Source organism: Thunnus albacares, chromosome 15, assembly GCF_914725855.1.
Source record: "Thunnus albacares chromosome 15, fThuAlb1.1, whole genome shotgun sequence".
Classification (NCBI taxonomy): domain Eukaryota; kingdom Metazoa; phylum Chordata; class Actinopteri; order Scombriformes; family Scombridae; genus Thunnus; species Thunnus albacares.
Window position 1 is genome coordinate 16,509,101 of NC_058120.1, and position 19,097 is coordinate 16,528,197.

The 19,097-nt window shown below is 40.2% G+C and overlaps 2 protein-coding genes across 2 annotated transcripts in view; one reads left to right on the forward strand and one right to left on the reverse strand.

Annotated features, from left to right (window-relative positions):
- The first annotated feature begins 464 nt into the window (after window positions 1-464).
- On the forward strand, window positions 465-8,963 carry LOC122998013 (mitochondrial basic amino acids transporter). Its single transcript, XM_044374480.1, has 4 exons — window positions 465-877; window positions 2,913-2,956; window positions 4,333-4,416; window positions 5,766-8,963. Exons 1-4 carry the CDS (start codon window positions 844-846, stop codon window positions 6,534-6,536), a joined length of 933 nt encoding a protein of 310 aa, XP_044230415.1. The 5' UTR covers window positions 465-843; the 3' UTR covers window positions 6,537-8,963.
- The window catches only part of fancm (FA complementation group M), a 44,436-nt gene continuing 32,963 nt past the window's right edge, over window positions 7,625-19,097 (reverse strand). Inside the window, exons 14-24 of the mRNA XM_044374474.1 lie at window positions 13,599-15,498; window positions 13,372-13,460; window positions 12,960-13,028; window positions 12,682-12,801; window positions 12,285-12,447; window positions 12,033-12,139; window positions 11,357-11,865; window positions 11,178-11,271; window positions 10,626-10,980; window positions 10,152-10,446; window positions 7,625-9,994 (exon numbers count right to left, since the gene is read on the reverse strand). Coding sequence (XP_044230409.1) covers window positions 9,868-9,994; window positions 10,152-10,446; window positions 10,626-10,980; window positions 11,178-11,271; window positions 11,357-11,865; window positions 12,033-12,139; window positions 12,285-12,447; window positions 12,682-12,801; window positions 12,960-13,028; window positions 13,372-13,460; window positions 13,599-15,498 — 3,828 coding nt within the window. The 3' untranslated portion in view covers window positions 7,625-9,867. The remainder of the gene's footprint in view (window positions 9,995-10,151; window positions 10,447-10,625; window positions 10,981-11,177; window positions 11,272-11,356; window positions 11,866-12,032; window positions 12,140-12,284; window positions 12,448-12,681; window positions 12,802-12,959; window positions 13,029-13,371; window positions 13,461-13,598; window positions 15,499-19,097) is intronic.

Below are 19,097 nucleotides of genomic sequence, written 5' to 3' on the forward strand. Positions count from 1 at the left end.
GCACTCACAGGAGCCTGCCTACTAGCAGAAGACAAAACATTAACAGTGTGTACAGATAGCAGCAGGCATGGCACATAGACCATTTATACATAATTTGCTTATAATCTGAAAAGTGTGAGGGGAAATTATTGTATATGAAAAAAAAATGCTTGTGTGAACTTCTGAAAGGTTAAAATGCTTAATGAAAAAATAGAAAAATGAGGCAGAAATCACACCAGTCACCACAACCAGAGGCAAGCCAACCAGTCACACGTCTATGGTAACCCTAGAATGTAGGGGTCGCCATCTAGACGCGACCCCATGATAACACTGTTGATTTTGACGGTGGGTAAGAGCAGCAGCCACAATTTCAAACTCCTCTCTGCGGCTGCAGCCAATGGGTACGAGGGGCGGAAAGGAGCCGCTAGGGGAGTTGTCTACCTCCAAGTAATCTGATTGGGCCCCCCCCTTAAAAAAAGTCCGAACACGCTCCTTTCTTTTCTACTTTGAACCCCCGCCTCCTCCTCCGCCTGCTGCTGTGGCACAGAAATAGAAAGGTTTGGCAGAAAGCGTTCATCCAGTAGTAGGAGTGAGGACACATCAGCAGAAAATAAACCAGTCACAGCTTCAGCGGGATCTCAGTAACCTGATTATCTTCCGTTTTACCTCAGCATCAGCAACGACTGAAACCTAAAAGGAGGATATTGTAGAAAGTGCTAACCAGCTTGGCTCAACACCAAGTCGGGTTTTTTTTTTAAATAACGAAGTTGAGACAGACACCATTTATAATAAAGTACCCAGAAAGGGCTTGAGAATTACGGTTTTTTGTCGGCCACACATTTCAAGAGTTAGCTTTGTGAGGGAATGGCATTGGATTTCGCTGCAGGATGCGTAGGAGGTAAGTAGTTATAGCCAGTTTGATGTTAGCTTAGCCACGTTAGCCAGGTTAACAAGTTTCAGCTAGCGACTAGCATTAGCTTTAGCCGGCTTTCCAACGCGTGGACAGCACCAAGCAGCAAAGTTAGTGATTTGTGTTTTCATCTGTCACTTCTGAGAATCATTACAAACCGATAAGGGGAAAGATTTGATTTTAAAAACCTAAGTTTAAGCAGTTTTTTAAACGTTAAGTTTGTGAAAATCCCGGATATAACGTTAGTTTGTGACGTTACATTCCTTACCTGTGGCATTTTAATTTTTTCATGTTGTCACTCATGAAAGTGTTTTCTTTAAAAACTCTCACACATTCACACAAAACCTGACGGTATTGTATTTCAGTGTTTTAAGTTTTGTTACATTGTCAAATCAGGATACACTATCATCTTTCTCCTCTTTTTTTATTATCTGACAATCTCCCTCATTCCTACATTGTGAAATAATCTTCATTCCACTTTAGGGAGTAGCCTCAGTCTCTGGAGAAAAAAAGGGCTACCAGGAAGTTGCCTTCCTGTTTACATAATGTCAGCTCAAAGTCAGTTTTTTTTTTAAATCCTTTGGGAATCTTGTCAGCTGTTTTGTCTTTACTCAAGGCCAAGGTCTTCCCAAAGTTTAGCACAATCAAGGAGCCTAGCTCGACTCACCACAGAGCAAAGGCCCTGATGTGATGACAAAGTCGTGCACCAGAGAGCCGTAGTAAGAGTTGTGTTGTCTTTTCTGACTATTGAGAGACTGAGACATCCTACACTTTAACTTATTAGGTTGAATATTAATTGTAATTCAGCTGCATTCAAGTGGGATGGGTGTTAGTGGTTTAGGATAATGATATTACAGCAGTTTGTTACTATATCAGCTACGCTATCAGGAATGGAGCCTGGTTTGTGTCACTATAGGCATGGTTATAGACTGTTTGTTATTCATTCACTGATTTCTGCATGCCAAAGCTTTTTCCATAGTTACAAATCAGCGAAAACAAGAGAGGTATTTAAAAAAAGTCTGGTTATAAATCATATTCCCTTCTATGAACATCTATCCAATAGCGCTTCACCACCCTCTGAATAATTTAAATGGCTTTTTGTATTTTTACTGTTTGCATTCAACATTTTCATATCAGTAATGACACACAAACGAGGTGTCAGGTTAATCATTACATGGCGTTTAATGGATGCATTTATCCAAAGTGCTACCTGTTAGTATCATCAGTGCAAATGCAGGAGTTGTAGTATAAATCAAAAACCTGCAAGTACTCCCTACTGAAATTTCAAGGTCACTTTTATTGACTCCCACAGAAGTAATTTGTCTTGGATAAAGGGAATTGTTGCAACAATCACATCACAGTAAGAAAAAAACGCAATAAATAGGACACATGGAGACACTGGCCTAAAATTTAAAAAAATACCAGAAAATTAGTACAAAAATCATTGGCTATATTAAAAAAACTGCAGTTTTAAGGCAAAAGCATCTCAAGCATACTCACCTCAGTAAATCAGTTGAAAACAAACAGACACATCTCACTTAACACACATACAAACAAGCACAAAATCGGTGAAAATCAGCAGTTATCTGAGTGCCTCTCAAATTTCCAGAAACACTGAAATTAAATGCAAGTTTAAAAGTTTCCCATAAACAAACTGTATAAATGTGTAAATGTGCAACATTTTCAAATGAATTACCGCCTCATGATTGAATGCCTCTTGGCTAATAGGTCCTAATATTACATGGTCAGATGTTACTGTTTGTATAATGTTTTTTTCCGATTATTGGCATAAGTCAAGGGCAGGCCACTGTTAGGCTTTCGTCATTGGGTGCAGTGCAGTCTCGTGATGGGTGGGCTGTTTGCTGTTGCGAGATGAGCCATTTGATCATATACCTTTTTCTCCCCTGATACCAAATTGTACACCATAGGTTTAGGAGTGTGTTGCTATATCACTTTTATCAGGTCTAGAGGATAATGATGAGATAATGAAAAATAATTTGAAATCCTGCTTCCTATCTTTCAGGTGCTGCTGGTGTTTTGGTTGGACATCCGTTTGATACCGTGAAGGTGGGTGTCTTCTTCCTTCCTCCCCACTATTTACTCATGTTAGGCAATGACACGATTCAGGACTTTGCTGTAAAAATGTTGTGCGTCACACCACTCTGTTGGCAGCCTGAATTTGAATCCAGATAACTTAAAGGTACAACAGTCAGATAATTGAGCAAGAGGGGTGAGTCCTCACATTACTCTATAATTAAGATATTTGTCAAACCATTAAAATCATATCATGTTTACTGTTATAAATGTGTTGTTTTTTTAAAAAATTTCTAAACAATTTCTACACACATCTTCAAAAATATACACAATGCCTCTAACAGGTTGTAAAAGATGTAACTTAAGCTTCTTTATATTGTTGTCCACCACCAAACAAGTTAGTAATATTGCTCCAGGTTAACTTTTATCAGTTTGCATTGAAGTTCAGAACAATGAGGTGAGGTGCACTCACTAATTTTCAGATTTCATTGAAATCAATTATCACAGGCTCTGTATGGAAATTGGCTTCAGTTTCCAGAATTTTGCTGGATATCTGTGGATGTCACTAATCATACAAACTCATTATTTTTGACTAACTGCTAAGTCACAGCAAGTGTTATTGGCATTTGATGTGTGTAAACCGTCTATGTAGTAATCCTTTGGCTTTAAGCTACTTGTTAAAGTCAAACAAAATATTGAGACTAACATTTTTTTTGCTATTGTATGTTTTTTTTTGTGTGAATTAACATGAATTTTCAATGTTTTAATGTGAGGCTATTAACCTATGAAATTTCTTAAACATTACAAATGTATTCAGTTTGCTGTCATAAATCATTCACTTGATATGTTAATGGAAAGACAATGAAGTTTTAAATATAGCATACCATTGAAATTGAAACACATTGAAGTTGGAGAATCCACTTTGCAGGTATACATGACTGGTCAATAATTTGGTTGTAGCTCTTTTATACTTTGCTTTCAATGTCATTTCTCCCCGAGCTGGTGTCTGCTTGGGGGCTCGGGGAGGCTGTCTTTAACAGCAACAGTGTCACTGTGTTGTAGATGAGAGAGAGAAATAAACAACCTCTCCACGGAAATGTGACCTAGTAAGTATGGTCAAGGTCTTTCTTTCTCTCACCCTATGTCCTGTTTTGAGCTTTAGAAATATAAAACACCGAAGACATTTTGTTTTTTGTAAAAACATTCTCGGTTAATTTTTTTTCTCCCACATGTTGCAATCCCTAAGCATAATTTTTTTTTTTGTACCCTGAAAGAAACCATTTCAAAGCACAGTTGCCTGCTTGTTTCCATGTAAACATGTATTGAAATATGTGGTTTGTAGCTGTTGTGGTCCTCTTTGGCCATGTCACTTTTGCATGTGACTGTAACATGATGGCTGTCGTCCACAGGTGCGACTTCAAGTTCAAAATGTGGACAAACCTTTGTACCGTGGGACGTTCCACTGCTTCCGGTCCATCATACGCCAGGAGTCGGTAAGCTTGTCTGTGTTGTGAATGTCTAGTAATGTTTTTACTGCTTTAAATCAAATAATTCTTGGGTCGCATTCAAACATGTCATGGCTGTAACATAGCTTTCACCATGTGCTGCTTACTACACCATATTACTTACTGTTGAGTCAGAATGGTCCATGCGCTAATTAAAGTGTCCAGTTACAGTCCCATCTCTGAACACATGCACCAGCCAGCATGTTCCTAACATGGGGTGTTAAGGAGAGGTGTGACTGTTACCCGGGGTCAACGAGGGCCTTATTCCGGTGTAGGCTAAATTAAGCTTTGGACATCATGGCATTTGAGCTAAGCCGAGCATGCTTGGTCACCATGATTTTCTCATGCTTGTTTCATACAGAAACTGTATTCCTACCACATACTGAAATTTTAGATGTTTTCTCTACAGAACTGGACAGTTTACTTGGATAAAATCAGTGATAATTGATTTATATAAGAAAAATCAGTATTGGCACATGTCAGTTGTAAGGGTTAAAGGAGATCAGCAGGCTAGAGAATATGTGACTGTGCTTTGTTTTAGTGGTATTTGAAAGGTTATATAATTTTTAAGTAATCAGGCAATGCCACGGTCATAGCCTCGAGGCTTTCACTCTGACATAACTGACATGAAGTGTTTGATTTATGGCGTTTGACTTTCTCTAGAGGTGTTCTTGGATGACTGTCAAACAAGTCGGAATGTTACATTCCCACATTTTTTTAGCCATGCTAGTGGCATGGCTGTAGGGATGATGACGTCTGTCTGGTAGGACAGTCAGTTCAGAACTTTTGGTACTTAAAGTATTAACAGCAGACCTTGTGAAAAATGTCATCCGTTTCTGTTCACGTACGATAAAATGAAGCAAGTCGCAAACAGAATGTATTGTTCAAAGATAATGTTACAACATTGTGTTTAACAGTCCAAACCAGAAGTATATCCATGTGTTAAAGTCAGAAATTAAAATCTATTAAACCCTAGTGGTCCATTTAGATTGTCCATGACATGACTAGACAGTTTGGGTTTTTTTTTTTTGTTCATTTTGCACTGTTGCACAGCTGCACTGAACATTTCCCATTGCAGTGTGACAGAAACAGAAATGTGGTCTAGATAAAGGCAGGTGTCTTCATCAAGATACAAATTATGTATAATTGTGGGTTTGATGTTTTGTGTCAAATAATGAAACATTTTTATCATTGTCTAAAACCAAATCTTGTGCATTTATGAATGTTTTTATTCTGGACATGTCAAAAAAATTTTGGCAAATTAAATTTTTTCATGTGTTGATACAACTCAGTGCTGTTCAACAAATAATCCCAGTAATCTGCCCTTGTGTCTGTAGATTTTCGGTCTGTACAAAGGCATCGGCTCTCCAATGATGGGTCTGACCTTCATCAACGCCATAGTTTTTGGTGTGCAGGGCAACGCCATGCGGAAGCTTGGCTGCGACACACCACTCAACCAGTTCCTGGCTGGAGCCTCTGCCGGAGCCATCCAGTGCGTCATATGCTGCCCAATGGAGCTGGCCAAGACACGCATGCAGTTGCAGGGGACTGGAGAAAAGAAGTCAAAGAAGAAGATGTACAAGAACTCCCTGGACTGTCTGGTAAGAATCTACAAGAAGGAGGGAATCCGTGGTATCAATCGCGGCATGGTGACCACCCTGATCCGTGAAACGCCAGGGTTCGGCGTGTACTTTCTTGCTTATGACACATTTACACGTTATCTTGGCTGTGAGCCGGAAGACCCGTACATGATCCCAAAGCTGTTGTTTGCCGGCGGAATGTCTGGGATCACTTCCTGGCTCTCCACCTATCCTGTAGACGTGATCAAGTCCCGTCTTCAGGCGGATGGGGTAGGCGGTGTCAACCAGTACAACGGCATCATGGACTGTGTGAGACAGAGCTTAAAGAAGGAGGGCTGGAGGGTGTTCACACGTGGACTCACATCCACTCTGCTCCGCGCGTTCCCAGTGAATGCTACCACATTCGCCACCGTGACTCTATTCTTATTGTACATGCGCGAAGGAGAAGAGTGTAACATTCAGGACTCGGAGCCACAGGCCGTCGCGCTGCAGCCACTGCAGCCACAGGCACAGCCGACCAGCATGTAAGCCACTACGCAGCTGAGATAATTACTACAGTCCTCAGCAAATCTATCCAGTATAGATTGAATTTGCAGCTTCATGCAGGTCTGTGATCTGTTAACTGGTGTCCATAATGACAAAGGTGAACTGATCCTAGGTATGCATCCGCCCTTGGAGCTTCAGCCAAGTGACCACACTTAGTATTTAAGTAATATATTATAAGATAAAAGCAGCATTTGTAAATATGGTCTCTTTTTAAAAGCTTGGTTTTGTACACATTTTTTAAAAATGTTGAATTTAGGAAACTTGACGGTTACAAGAGTTGCTGTAATGTACAGTAACGGTTACAGATGTCCCAAAAATGTATTTAGAGTCAAAGAAATGAATGCTGTGTTCAGGTCATAATGAGGTATGCCTGGAATTCATGTTAAAACTGGTCTCTACTATCAAGACATGCTTAAACTTCACTCAGTATTAATGTCATTTTAAGTTTAGATTTATTAGGTTTAAGCAGCTGACCAATCCATTGTATCTTCTCCATGGTGTGAAGAAGTTTTCCCCTTTCCATTTACCTCCATATAGTGTGAACACAGTATTTCAGCATTTTATCATAATGGTTACAAATACAAAGAAAGCCTGACACATGTACTGTACATTTATGTAGATATTTTTTCTTTCTCTAATGTTACAATTGTGTTTGTAGTTGAACTTTCCTGTGAGAAGTCATAGGAATGTCATCCAAATGTTATGAGGTGTCTGAGGTTTTAATCAAATGAGGTGTATTTTTATTTCTTTGTCTACTTAAATAATCTGCTTTTAAATTCTGAAATTCAAAGAGAAAATATTACTGGCTTGGACATTGAATTTCCCATTGTAGTGTGATAGACACATGGTGTAGATAAATGCAGAGATTTCATCCAAATATAACATAATTATGTATAATTGTGGGCTTGATGTCTTTTGAAATGTTTTTTATTTGACATAATCATTGTCTAAAACCAAATTTAAAGCATTTATTAATCTTTTTGTTCTGGGCATCATGCAGTGTCCAAAGAAAGCACCTTATGGTATAATATTAAGCACATTACTGTAAAAAATACATTTTTGGCAATCAGATTTTTCACTACAGTTACAATAGATGCAAGAATCTGTTACAGTGTCAAGCAAACTGATGGCTTTGTTAAAGAAGGCTTTTGAAAATCCAAACTATATTTTTCAACCTTCTCTCCCTCTAATTAGATGTGAAGCACAATGTTCCACAAGAGGGAGTTTTCATTGTCAGATGAGCTCCGTACACACTAACCTGCGCCACCTACAGGCAGAGAAAGTAACTGTTGCTGCAATTTTAACATTTGTAGCTGCAGATTTTGTTTGTCCTTGTTACAGCTGCTGTTTGTGTGTTTTTAATAATGTACATTTGTACTACCTGTTAGCAAAATTACAATTATATATCACTGTGTCACTAACCTCCAAGTGGATATTAAATACTCAAAGTGAAATAAAACTAAGAAGATGTTTCAAATGAATTTATCATTTATTTCTGTTTCTAAATGTTTCTAAAACCATAACCTTTTCAGACATTAAAGTATTCTGGCAATAAACACCAGATTTCAGCTAACGCCAACTTCAAATACTCACCACCAAAGATAGAACCAACCTCTTTTGCTATTTTTGTTTTTGTATTGCTGTCTTTAAGCTTGTAAATCCAAAGCCTTTATATTTTTTTTCTTTCTTTTTTTTTGCAAACAAAAATGGTTAGGAGCCCCCTGCTTCCCCCTTCATGTTAACCAGGACAGGACAGAAGGCAAAATATGTCACTCAGAGCGAAGTGAACTCTGAACTCTACCCTGTTAACATTTGTTGAAGTTAAAACTTTTTACCTCTCACAAGTTAAAAATGTAAATCATAAACAGCAGCTGAAATAAAAACAAAATCTATAACTTTAATTACCTGCAAGTGACAAGTGTTATAATCGCAGAAGCCATTACTTTTCCTGTGTGTAGATAGCGCACATTCTCATGTCTACATCTGCAGTTGTAAACTGCTGCTGCTCTTACTTTTCCTGCAACAGGTGACAGGTTAGACTGGGACTAAAGGGTCAGAAATGAGGGTCTAAGACTACTTGGGGTTGTCGAAAGACATAGCGATGTGTGTATATACTGTGAATTTGGTGTTCAATGTGTGAAATCTCTCTAGGCTTTGGAATTATTAAATTACAATCTATTATTTCTGTCCCAAGATTTGTTCTGTATTTTCTATTGTAAATTTGATGAGGTTTGTCTGACTGTACTGGTGGGTGACACACAATTGCTAATATCTTTGTAAAAGAGTTTCTCTAAATATCTAATGTTGTCTTTTGTGTTCTGTACTTGTTCATGTACATCTTGCACCAAAGCAGCATGCACACTATGTAGTCCTGAAAGAATGGTGAAATAAAAGCCACATTTTTTCTCATGCACTCTGACAGTTCTTGGTATAGCTGCCACCACAATATGTTAGGTATATGAGTTTTAGAAATTGATCATAAAATGGTTTAAGTAATTAATAGATTGAGTAAGTTTCAGTCAGTCAACTGATCCAAGAGAACTCAATTAATCCAGTAACTGATTCATGTTCATGCAAAGTATCTGAATTCTAGCATTTACTTTGTGGATGTTGAAGTTTACTTTTATTTAAGTGGAAGATCAGAAAGCAGTTAAATGATAGCAAGTGCTTTTGACCATATAAGAGATGAAAGACTGACCTCTAGTGGTTGTAATAGGGTCATAGATTTTTGTGAACTTTGTGAAACAATAATTTACAAAAAAATAGACTGTTTATTAAAGAAACTTGATGACATATTTAGTCATTTCAGAGTAATAAGTTACAGTGAGAGGGCTTTAAACAAATGTATACATAATTTAACAAAAACAAGTTATTCAAGTATCAATCAAATATTGATTGAGTTCTTAGGACCACAGTATTGCCTCCACACTGTCTTGACACTAATAATGCCAGCACATGAGTCTAATACCATGAAACGAGACAAGATGTTTGGAAACACCACTCACTCACTCACGTCTTACATCAAAATAGTAGTATATTATAACAAAAATTGAGTTGAGTGGCATTCCCCTTCAACTTGTTGTGCAAGAAGTTTGAGCTGATATCCTGAGGCTCCTTTTTCATTCAGATAAAGCAGAAGATAAAGGTGTCTCCTGGTCCCTGGTGAGACTGAAAAAGAAGTAAGGAAACAAGAAGGGCAGAGAAAAGAAACAGAAGATACATCACTAAGAAAAGAGAAAGTGGTGGAGACAGAAAGGAATACGGAGGATGAATGGAGGAAATGGATTTCAGGTCGTGGCTCTCTCCCACGCTACTAGCAGGTTTTCCATGCTTTTGATGTGTTCATGAGGAAGGAGTCGCAGGAGTAGCGCAGGAAGCGGTAGATCTCCTCCGCTCTGGGTTGACTCATGCAGCCTCCTTTCTGTATGGCTTCAATAGGGCTGTAGGAGGAAGATGGAAAGGTGAAGAGCGAGTTATAAAAGAGGGGAAAACCTTTATGTCAGTGTCTGAAATCACCTTACTCCAGCAAAGCATCACATTCTTGTCTGTTCCTGTTTTTTTTCAAATATACTGTATATATACACACACTTCATCTACCTGTTTATGAGTTGGGCGATGGACCTGAAGTTGTGGCTCATGTTCAGAGCGTGAGCATAGTTGACTGAGGGCAGGCTCAAGTACATCTGCAGGGCCTGCTGCCTGTGCTGCCCTTTCACCTCCAGGGGCACAGCGATGCCCTGACCTTTACGCTGCTCCAGCCGTGCCAGGTCTGCCAGCAAGCCTGCACTCTCCTCGGCACCATTGCTCCACAGCAACCGCACACCGGTTTGCACAAGCGATGCCAACGTGCTGTCGTAGTAACGTGTTCGCTGGAACGGACGTGAGGCCTCACCTGGGGCAGTGACGGTACAGTATAGTAGTTAACAAAAGGTCATTATAACTAACTTTGTGTTACATAATGAATCTTATATTTGTAATTGGACAAACAATGTAAACCTGTTTAAAAATTCACAATTCACATTTAAAAAATATTGCTTAGTATTAAGTCATCAAACCAAAGAGCTGACTGACCTGGCTTGGTTCGGTCCTTTTCCACAATCAAACAAATGCGCTCAAACAATCCCTGCAAGCTGTTCACTCTCTCGGCCAATCGCTTCCGGTTCTGTGTTGCGGCCAGATCTGATTGGCTGTGCCGCTCCACTGCCATGCGGTTGCTGACGATGAAGTAGCTGCCGTCCAGTGAGCAGACGTGGACGGTGGCTGCGTGGCGCTGACGCAGGCTGGTCATCAGCTCCACTCCACTGCTGATGCAGCGACTGTCCACCAGAATACGGACGGACCCAGGCGGAGAAGGAGCCTCGCTGACTGACAAATCCTGTCTGATGGACCTCGGAGGCTGATGCGCTGTTGAGGTGGCTGGGGTTTCCTGGACAGTATAAAACAAAACTCTGATGTGGATTATTTCAAGTTTTAATCATTTGTTTGTGTTTCTTTTTTGGCATTTTGCCTTTATTAAGTTTTAGTGATCATGTGTCCGCATGTTGTGTGCCTATGATATTCACACATGCACTGTATTCACCCCAGCAGGTGTGTATATGTGTCATCTTTGGATTCTTTTTTTACCTGAAGCTGCTTCTTGGAGGATAACAGCGAGTCTGACTCCACAAAGTCTAGCTGGTCAGAGAGCAGATGTTGATTTTCTAACCTCTGGCGACACCTGCAGGAGAGCAAAAACAATGCTCGAGTACTTCATGAATGTTTAGGTTTGTGCATGTGTGCAACTATATGAGGATTTAAATTACCTCTCATTTTGCAGATCTTCACTCACTGAGCCCCTCTGTCCCCTGCTCAGCAGTGAGACCTTAGATGCTATGGTTGAAGAGGAGGAGGAGGAGCAGGAGGCTTTCTGCTTGCTGAGATCTGAGTCATGCTGTACCAGCTTTGGCTGCAGGGCAACAGTAATATCCTTTCCTGTTACAAGACTTCTCTCTTTACCAACTTCCTCTGTCTCCTCCTCACTGGAATCCTCTAGGCGTATGACTCGGGTGCGCTTGGTTTTCACCCCAGCCCTCTGCTCTGGTGGAGATTCAGCCCTGGTCTTAGCACCTGCTCCGGCTCCAGTCTTTGCTCTGGCTTTGTGCAAGAAGACACGGCGTCTGGTGGCGTACTGCCTCTTCCCGTCCACATATGAATCCTCTGGCATAAGTTCAACGACTTCTTCTTCCGCCTCTTCCTCACTGCTCTCCAGCTCGTCCACCTCATTGCCCACCACAAAGCTGTCCTCTGCATATGTTTCATCCATCTCAGGCACCTGAGACCAAAGGTCAAGTTTAAGAACAGAGCTTAAGGTTATGTTTACACCAAAGGTTACTTTAATGATGTGTCTTTAAAACTCATGTTTGCTATTTGCGCCATCTGTAAATACACACAACAGCCTTTTATTTTTAACCAAAATGTAACACTGAGGATAAAATATACCTGGGAAAATATGTCCATGTTGTGATGGTTTCTGTAGGACATTTTGAACTTGCCATGGAGTGCAGGGCTTCTTACTGACTTCAGGTAAATCCCGTGCATCTCTGAGTCTGATATAAAGGAGAACACACAGGAAAAGCCAAAGAGTGACTATCGATTCTCCTAAAACTGAAAGACTCGGTCCAGGAAATTAGAAATCAAATCCACTGACGATACTGTAAAATAACATTTTTTGGAATAACCATGGTGCCCTACCATCAAGTCCCTGGGAGGAGTGTGTGTTGTCGACCACAAAGCCTTCTAGAGAATGGTTCATTTCTTCTCCATCTTCTTCATCAGTTGACACCTCTTCCCGCTCGTCCTCTGACAGCTCTGCTTCCTCATCCAGGAACTGACGACCTTTTCGACATATGTTGTGCTGACAAAGGGACAATGGGAAATATCAAGGCTGATGAATGCTGAGGGTGTCGGATATTGACATTTATTGAGACTTGACATTTTTATGTAATGTCAAGTCTGAAATGTGTGATGATTTTTTTTTTTTTGTTGAAAAAGACAAACAGCAGTTGTTACTTTTTGTGTATTTTTAAAGGTTAACATAAGAAATAAATGATATAATTCACAGATTCAAAGCATCTGTTGCCACACAGACCTTGGTTTTGCCCTGTTGGACTCGCTGCCTCTCAGGTGCGTGTGCTGTGGTTCTGCGTATGAACACAGACTCATTCTGGAAATCATCATCGGAAACAGCTTCGCCCTCCATCTCATCGGACTGGAGAATCAGGGAAAGAAATTATTTAAATACTGTACACTCTCTTCACGGTTTATGTTGCTGCATATAATGTAGAAATTAGTATAAGTAATGTGTGGAGTGAAAGTGTTTAAATCATATCAGCTGTGTTGAATAGGTTGTAATAAAGAAAATCTTACAATATCAAGTGCAGCTGCACGTTTCCTTTTTGCTACCACCGGGGAATCCACGTCACTGGAGATCTTTGACTAACGGAGACAAAACATGTTACATTTTGCATACATACATGTGCATTTTCTGTTTTTACACTATATCTGTGAACAGTTTGTCAATGAGTATTATATGAATTACTCTGTTACTCTGTCATGGTCAAAGTGGTTGTCATGGCAACTGCAGGTACCTTGGAAATGATGGACAGAGGCAGACTGAACCGTCTGAATCTGATACCTCCTGCTTAGCTGGTGTTATTGTAACATAACAGACAGATGACATCTACTTATTTCTAATGTATACCAAAAGAATGAGCCTTTATGTGAGCATTTCATTGACATTATGAAAGAGCGGAAAATGAATAAAGCAGGCGTTTCTCACCACTTCTGGCGAAAACAAGGGGTTGACCTTGTTCTGATGTCTTCTTTTATGAACCACGACCTCATCCTCACTGTCAGTGTTGCACTCTGCTGAGGAAAAAAGGTGAGACAAACAGAAACAGGTAGAGATCTTGACATATAAATGTAAATTGGAGCAGAGAGAAATGGAATGTACCAACTTAAAACATGAGCCTCTGAAGAAAAGTACCTTTTGAAGAGTAAACAAACCTGGATGAAGAGAAAAGTCAGGCACACACACGAATTCCTGGCGTGAGCCGTTTTCCACGCCTGGCCCCGTCTCTGCTTCGGTGGTGCAGCCTTCCGGTCGTCTCCGTTTCAAGATGGAGAGCGAAGACGGGGTGCGAGGCCCGGCTGGACCTGATATGAGCATGCGTCTGGCTGCTGGTGATGTGATTGGAGATGGTAGCGCCCCACCTTTAGACACCAAAGGTGAGATCAGAAGAGAGGACATTTCTCTCTTCCTGTGCTCCGACAGCCTTTGGGGTGTAGATAACTTGGGCTCACTGGAACGTACAGGTCTATGGACGCTGTTATAAGGAGTGGAGGAGTTAGAGACGCCCGGCAAAGACACTGTGGAGTCAGCCTGCTTTTTAGGCTGCGGGGAGGTTGGCATACATGGGGCAGGAACAACCTCTACTTCTTCCTCCTCCTCCTCAGAGTCCTCCAGTGAATATCCGAGGTCAAAGTTGACAGAAAAGTAGTCATGGGAATTGTCAAATGACTGATTTTGTTGCATTGTAGGAGATTTACAGAGACTTGTAATTGCCTTGTCTGTTGCGTTTTTACTTGCTGCTGCTGTGTGTGTGTTATGTTCTGTTTCGGTAGTGTTATGGGTGATTGTGTCCCGAGTTACATGCATGTCAGCTGAGTCTGTAGTGCTACATGGGTTTGTCAGGGTTCGTGTGTCTGAAGTGTTTGACATCTTTTTTGTGCTTTTAGCAATATCCTCAGCGCTGGGAGATGTCCTGGGCGTGACGGCGTCTTCAGGAGTGGGGATTTCTGGGATGGTCATCTGCAGGAAGGCTTCATCATCCTCAAACAGATCCATGCTCTCATCCCTCACATCATCCCTCACATCCTCCCAATAATGCTCTGTTTCCTCACTTTTGCCACCGTTCTTACTTGTTATTTCTTCACTCTTTTCTGCTTCTTCACCAGCCCGTTCCCCCTTGACGTCATTGCACATTTCGTCATCGACCTCCATGCCGTCATGATTCTCATTTTCTTCTTCGTCATCAAAAACCTCATCCCAGGTCGGACTGTCGGCTGCTGTGCTGCCCCTCCTGACAGGCTGCCAATTGTTATAGATCTTATTGTCCTCTTTCTCCACTGAAGGCTCATCAGCATTGTCAGCGTCACTCATCATCGCTTCATCGTCGTCGTCGTCATCCACATCCAGGGTGAACCTGACCTGGAACGGCTGATGAGGCCCCTGCACCCGCTGAGGAGAGGGAGGAGGTGATGGGGAGGCCATGGCAGCGTCTAAATCTACAGCGAGCAGCGGTGGAGATCGGGACAGGAGCTCTGCCACATTGGTAAGGATGGTCTTCAGACTCTCATCTCTTCCTGGGAGGAGTTTGGCAGAGGAGAGAGGTGCTAAATCCCATTTCGGAAGATAGAACATGGCCTGAAGTTCAACATCTTCTTCTAGATCAGGCTCACAGTCATCGATTTTTGTGATCAGCTGTGAAATATTGTCTAAATTTACCGCCTCTCTCACTGTATGCTCTGCTTTTGTGACGTCCTCATTAACGATGACACATTCCTCATCCACCTCGGCGCCTTGACAGTCATTGTTCGACTGAAGTGGACAAATTGTGTGATCTCTGATGTCATCGTGAGGTTTATTGCTCTCATGTTCAACAGGAGGCTTCTGTTTTATCAAGACTGATGTAGAAATTAAACCCATTCCTTGTGTATCTTCCTCATCAATGTATTCCAGATCAGAGAAAGACAAGTGAGATGGTTTGGGTTTGTTGCTGGAAGTTTTGGCACAAGTTTTTGTGCCTTTCTGTGTCTTCTTCTTCTTCTTATCTATCTGTCCGCTCTTCACGTGGCCGTCGGCATCGAGGTAAGGAAGAAGCTCCTGTTCGTAACGACATTCCCCCTGAAAAGATGCATGAACAAAAACAAAAAGAAGAGTTTTGTGTAAGAAAAGATTCCTCTGTGGGAGAAGGCAAGGTCAGGGAGCTGTCATCAGCCTCTGGACTTTCCAAACCTTTTACGACACACGTAAAAGGGCAGCCAATGGGCAGCCAATTGCCCAGCCTAACAGCTTGTCAGTTCATGTTCATACAGTAATCTAATCAGGAAATACCCTGTGAAGAGACGTCACATTGAAGCCACACACTGAGCACGTACAAAATTCTGATGTAACATCCCATTTATTTGTTTTTCCAGAACGTCAAGCAAGACTGACGTGGGAACATCTTGTAATTAGACACTGTTCACTTGCGCAAGAATTTTAAAAAGGACTATGCCACTATTTTCCTCTTGCTTAATAAATCTGCCCAATATTAAAATATCTCTCAATTTCCTTCTGTCTCTATCTTCCACACAAACACAAACACACACACACACACACACACATCCTATTCATCAAACACCTGTCGTCTGTGCAAACCATATGACCTGGAAGTGATTCATCGAGAGTGGTGTCCTGCTTGGGCCGGCAGGGTGCCATCGAACCTGTGACCAGCAGGATGAAGAGGCTCATCATACGGAGAGAGGAGTATGAAAAGACGGTGTTTAATGGAGGCTGAAAGAGCAGGACAGAACTGAGATGCGGAAAGCAAAATACTGTTTTTCCCTAGAAAGAAAATAAAACCTGATGAGAGGGGACTTTGTGTCAACGTATTCATTTAAGTTGTTTGTTTGGGTTAGGAAATTTGTGATGATTGACATGAAAAACTGCCTGTTTCACCCTTTATTCTGTTACAAAACCAAGACAGACACCCAAGTTTCATGCATGGCACTTAGACAGGCCACACATACGGGGTTGGTGGGATGCTGCTTTGTTGTTATGCTGACGGGTCACTAAAGAAGAGTACTACAGGATTGTACGAGTGCAGTTTTTCTTTTTATTAGACATGCTTTCAATACCAATCCCATTCACTCAAATATGTAAGGATTTCTAAAATCAAACCATTTCTGTTTGCCGCTGGCCTGCTGAAAGTTAGTCATGCCTTAATTTCATCCTGCCTTGATTATTTAACTCTCTATATTTAGCACCCAATGAAAAAAAAAAAACACTAAATTGTCTTCAGTTGGTCCAAAATGCAGCTGCAAGGCTTTTAACTGGAACTACAGCTTTCATCGGCTTCCCATTGCTTCAGAATACAGTTCAAAATCTATCGATCACTTATAAGTCGTTAAATGGATTGACTCCAAGCCATATTTTCGACCTACTAAGCCCCTACATACAAGGCTGCATGTTAAGGGCAGTTGAAAAAGCTTTTCTTGCTGGTACTAAGTCTATATTAGCGGGTAAGAGTGACCTTGGCTTGGCTGTCATGTCATCCAAGCTGTGGAATGAATTACTGTTCACAATCTGCACCGCTACCTCTAACCCTTTTAGAGTTTTAGTCTTTCAACTGACTTGTATGATTTTTTAACTACATAATTTTAATTAATCTGGTTTTCTGGAAAAAAGGGAATATAACAAACAAAATACCTTATGTTTTTTCCTCAAAAATGTATGATTTTTCAAATACATTAATTGTATTGATTTTTCTACAAATCTCAAACTTTTTTCTCTGCTAAGAGTGACCTAAATAAATAAAATCTTTATTTACGTCAGATTAATTGTGCAGCTGAGCTAGTTCTGTAATATTCATAGTGTCGTTCCTAACCTCTTCATGAGGAGTGAATTGAATGTACTGAATTATTTCGATTCTTGCTCAGCAGGTTTCAACTTTGAGACCTTGTGCCAGTATGAAGAGTAGTGTGTCATTCAGCGGTTTTTATTGTTGACTTGCGTCTATCATCAGCACGCTATTGTGGCCCTGGTAAGTTTGTTTGCCAACTTACTTATGCAACGATCGCTTTTGAAATGTTTGGCCTTTAGTACACAGATAAAAAAGTTGTATATCTGTGTGTGCTAGATTCATTCCACAGCACATAAGATTACAAGTTCATTGTCTTAAATAACTATGACTTCAGTGATGACATTGTTCACTGAGAAAAGCTAATAAAATGATAATTAACAACACCTGAAAATATATCTCTTCACATGTTGGACACCTCGCTTTATCCTTTAGTTAGACAAACAAACCTGGAGGCAAACACTAAACAGCTTGTTGGCGTCACACTCTGTACTGCTAAAGCACAAGAGCTGTAATTAACACTTCATCACTTCTCAGTGAGGGCGGAATACTTTTAATAGGTGAGAATTTCCACTGAAAAATATTTCTGAACTGTCACTGAATACAGTCCAATAATTATCAACGCTTTCTTCCCTGTTCAAAATAACAACAACAACGACAACAACAGGAACTTTTTTCAACTGCCGGAGCTGTTTTAACGTTGTTACTTGAAATTGTTCCAACAAAACCAGATGGAAAAATATATCTACTTAACAGCTATTATATTTTGAAAAGAGAAAACTTGCTGTTTAGCTACTTGTAATGGTGCTATTCTGCAACACTTCTGACACCATATTGATGCAGCAATGTTCTTATCATGGAGGATGAGTGCATGTTGCTGTTTAGTGTGTATGTCAAATAGCTGTTTGTCAAATAAAAGAAACATTATCTTTAATTTAAGTGTCTTTAAACCTTTAAATTATAAAGAAGAAGACATTTTTTAATATACTTTGGAGGTGGAAGGCACATTATTAAAGGACCATTGTGTAGGATTTAGTGGCATCGAGTGAATGAGGTTGCAGATTGCAACCAACTGAATACCCCTCCCTTTCCCTTCCAAGCATGTAGGAGAACCTACAGTGGACACAAAACTCGCCCCTTCTAGAGCCAGTGTTTGGTTTGTCTGTTCTGGGCTACTGTAGAAACATGGCGATGCAACATGGAGGCGTCCGTGGAAGAGGACCCGCTCCCCATGTAGATGTAAAGGACTCATTCTAAGGTAACGAAAACACAGCAATTCTTATTTTCAGGTGATTATACACAAATTAAAACATACTCATGAATATTATATTCAATTTCTGCCAAGTCTGTTCTGCTAGATGCCACTAAACTTCATCTGTTTAAAAATTCAACTTTTAATTAATAATCCATAATCCAAATCTGTATTTTCTGACCATGTAAATTACTAGCATAAAATATACAAAAATAAAAAAAATACATTTTCATGAATTTATAGTTTGAATTCAAAATTTAAAAAAAATCAAGATATTGTGTTTTCCTTAGATGATCATTATTAAAAAAATGTACTGTAGTCCTGTTTACACATGTGTTTCCAATCATTACTCAAGGAAACAAAGTTTTAACAGCATAAAACAACATTAACAACATAGATTTAGTTGTTATCTAGTATTAGTTTGTGTAATAAAACACCTGTCAGTCAGTTTTGGAGTGATTATGTTATGTTATTACGTATCATGGATTGTGCCTTTAAAGACAGAATACGTTTGTCCAATTAATTATCATTTTACTGTTTTTTAAACAAAAAAAAGAGAGAGGGGTTTTTACCTGGGTGCCACTGAAGTTAGTATTGTGAGATATTGTGAAAGTATTACCCCAAATCTGA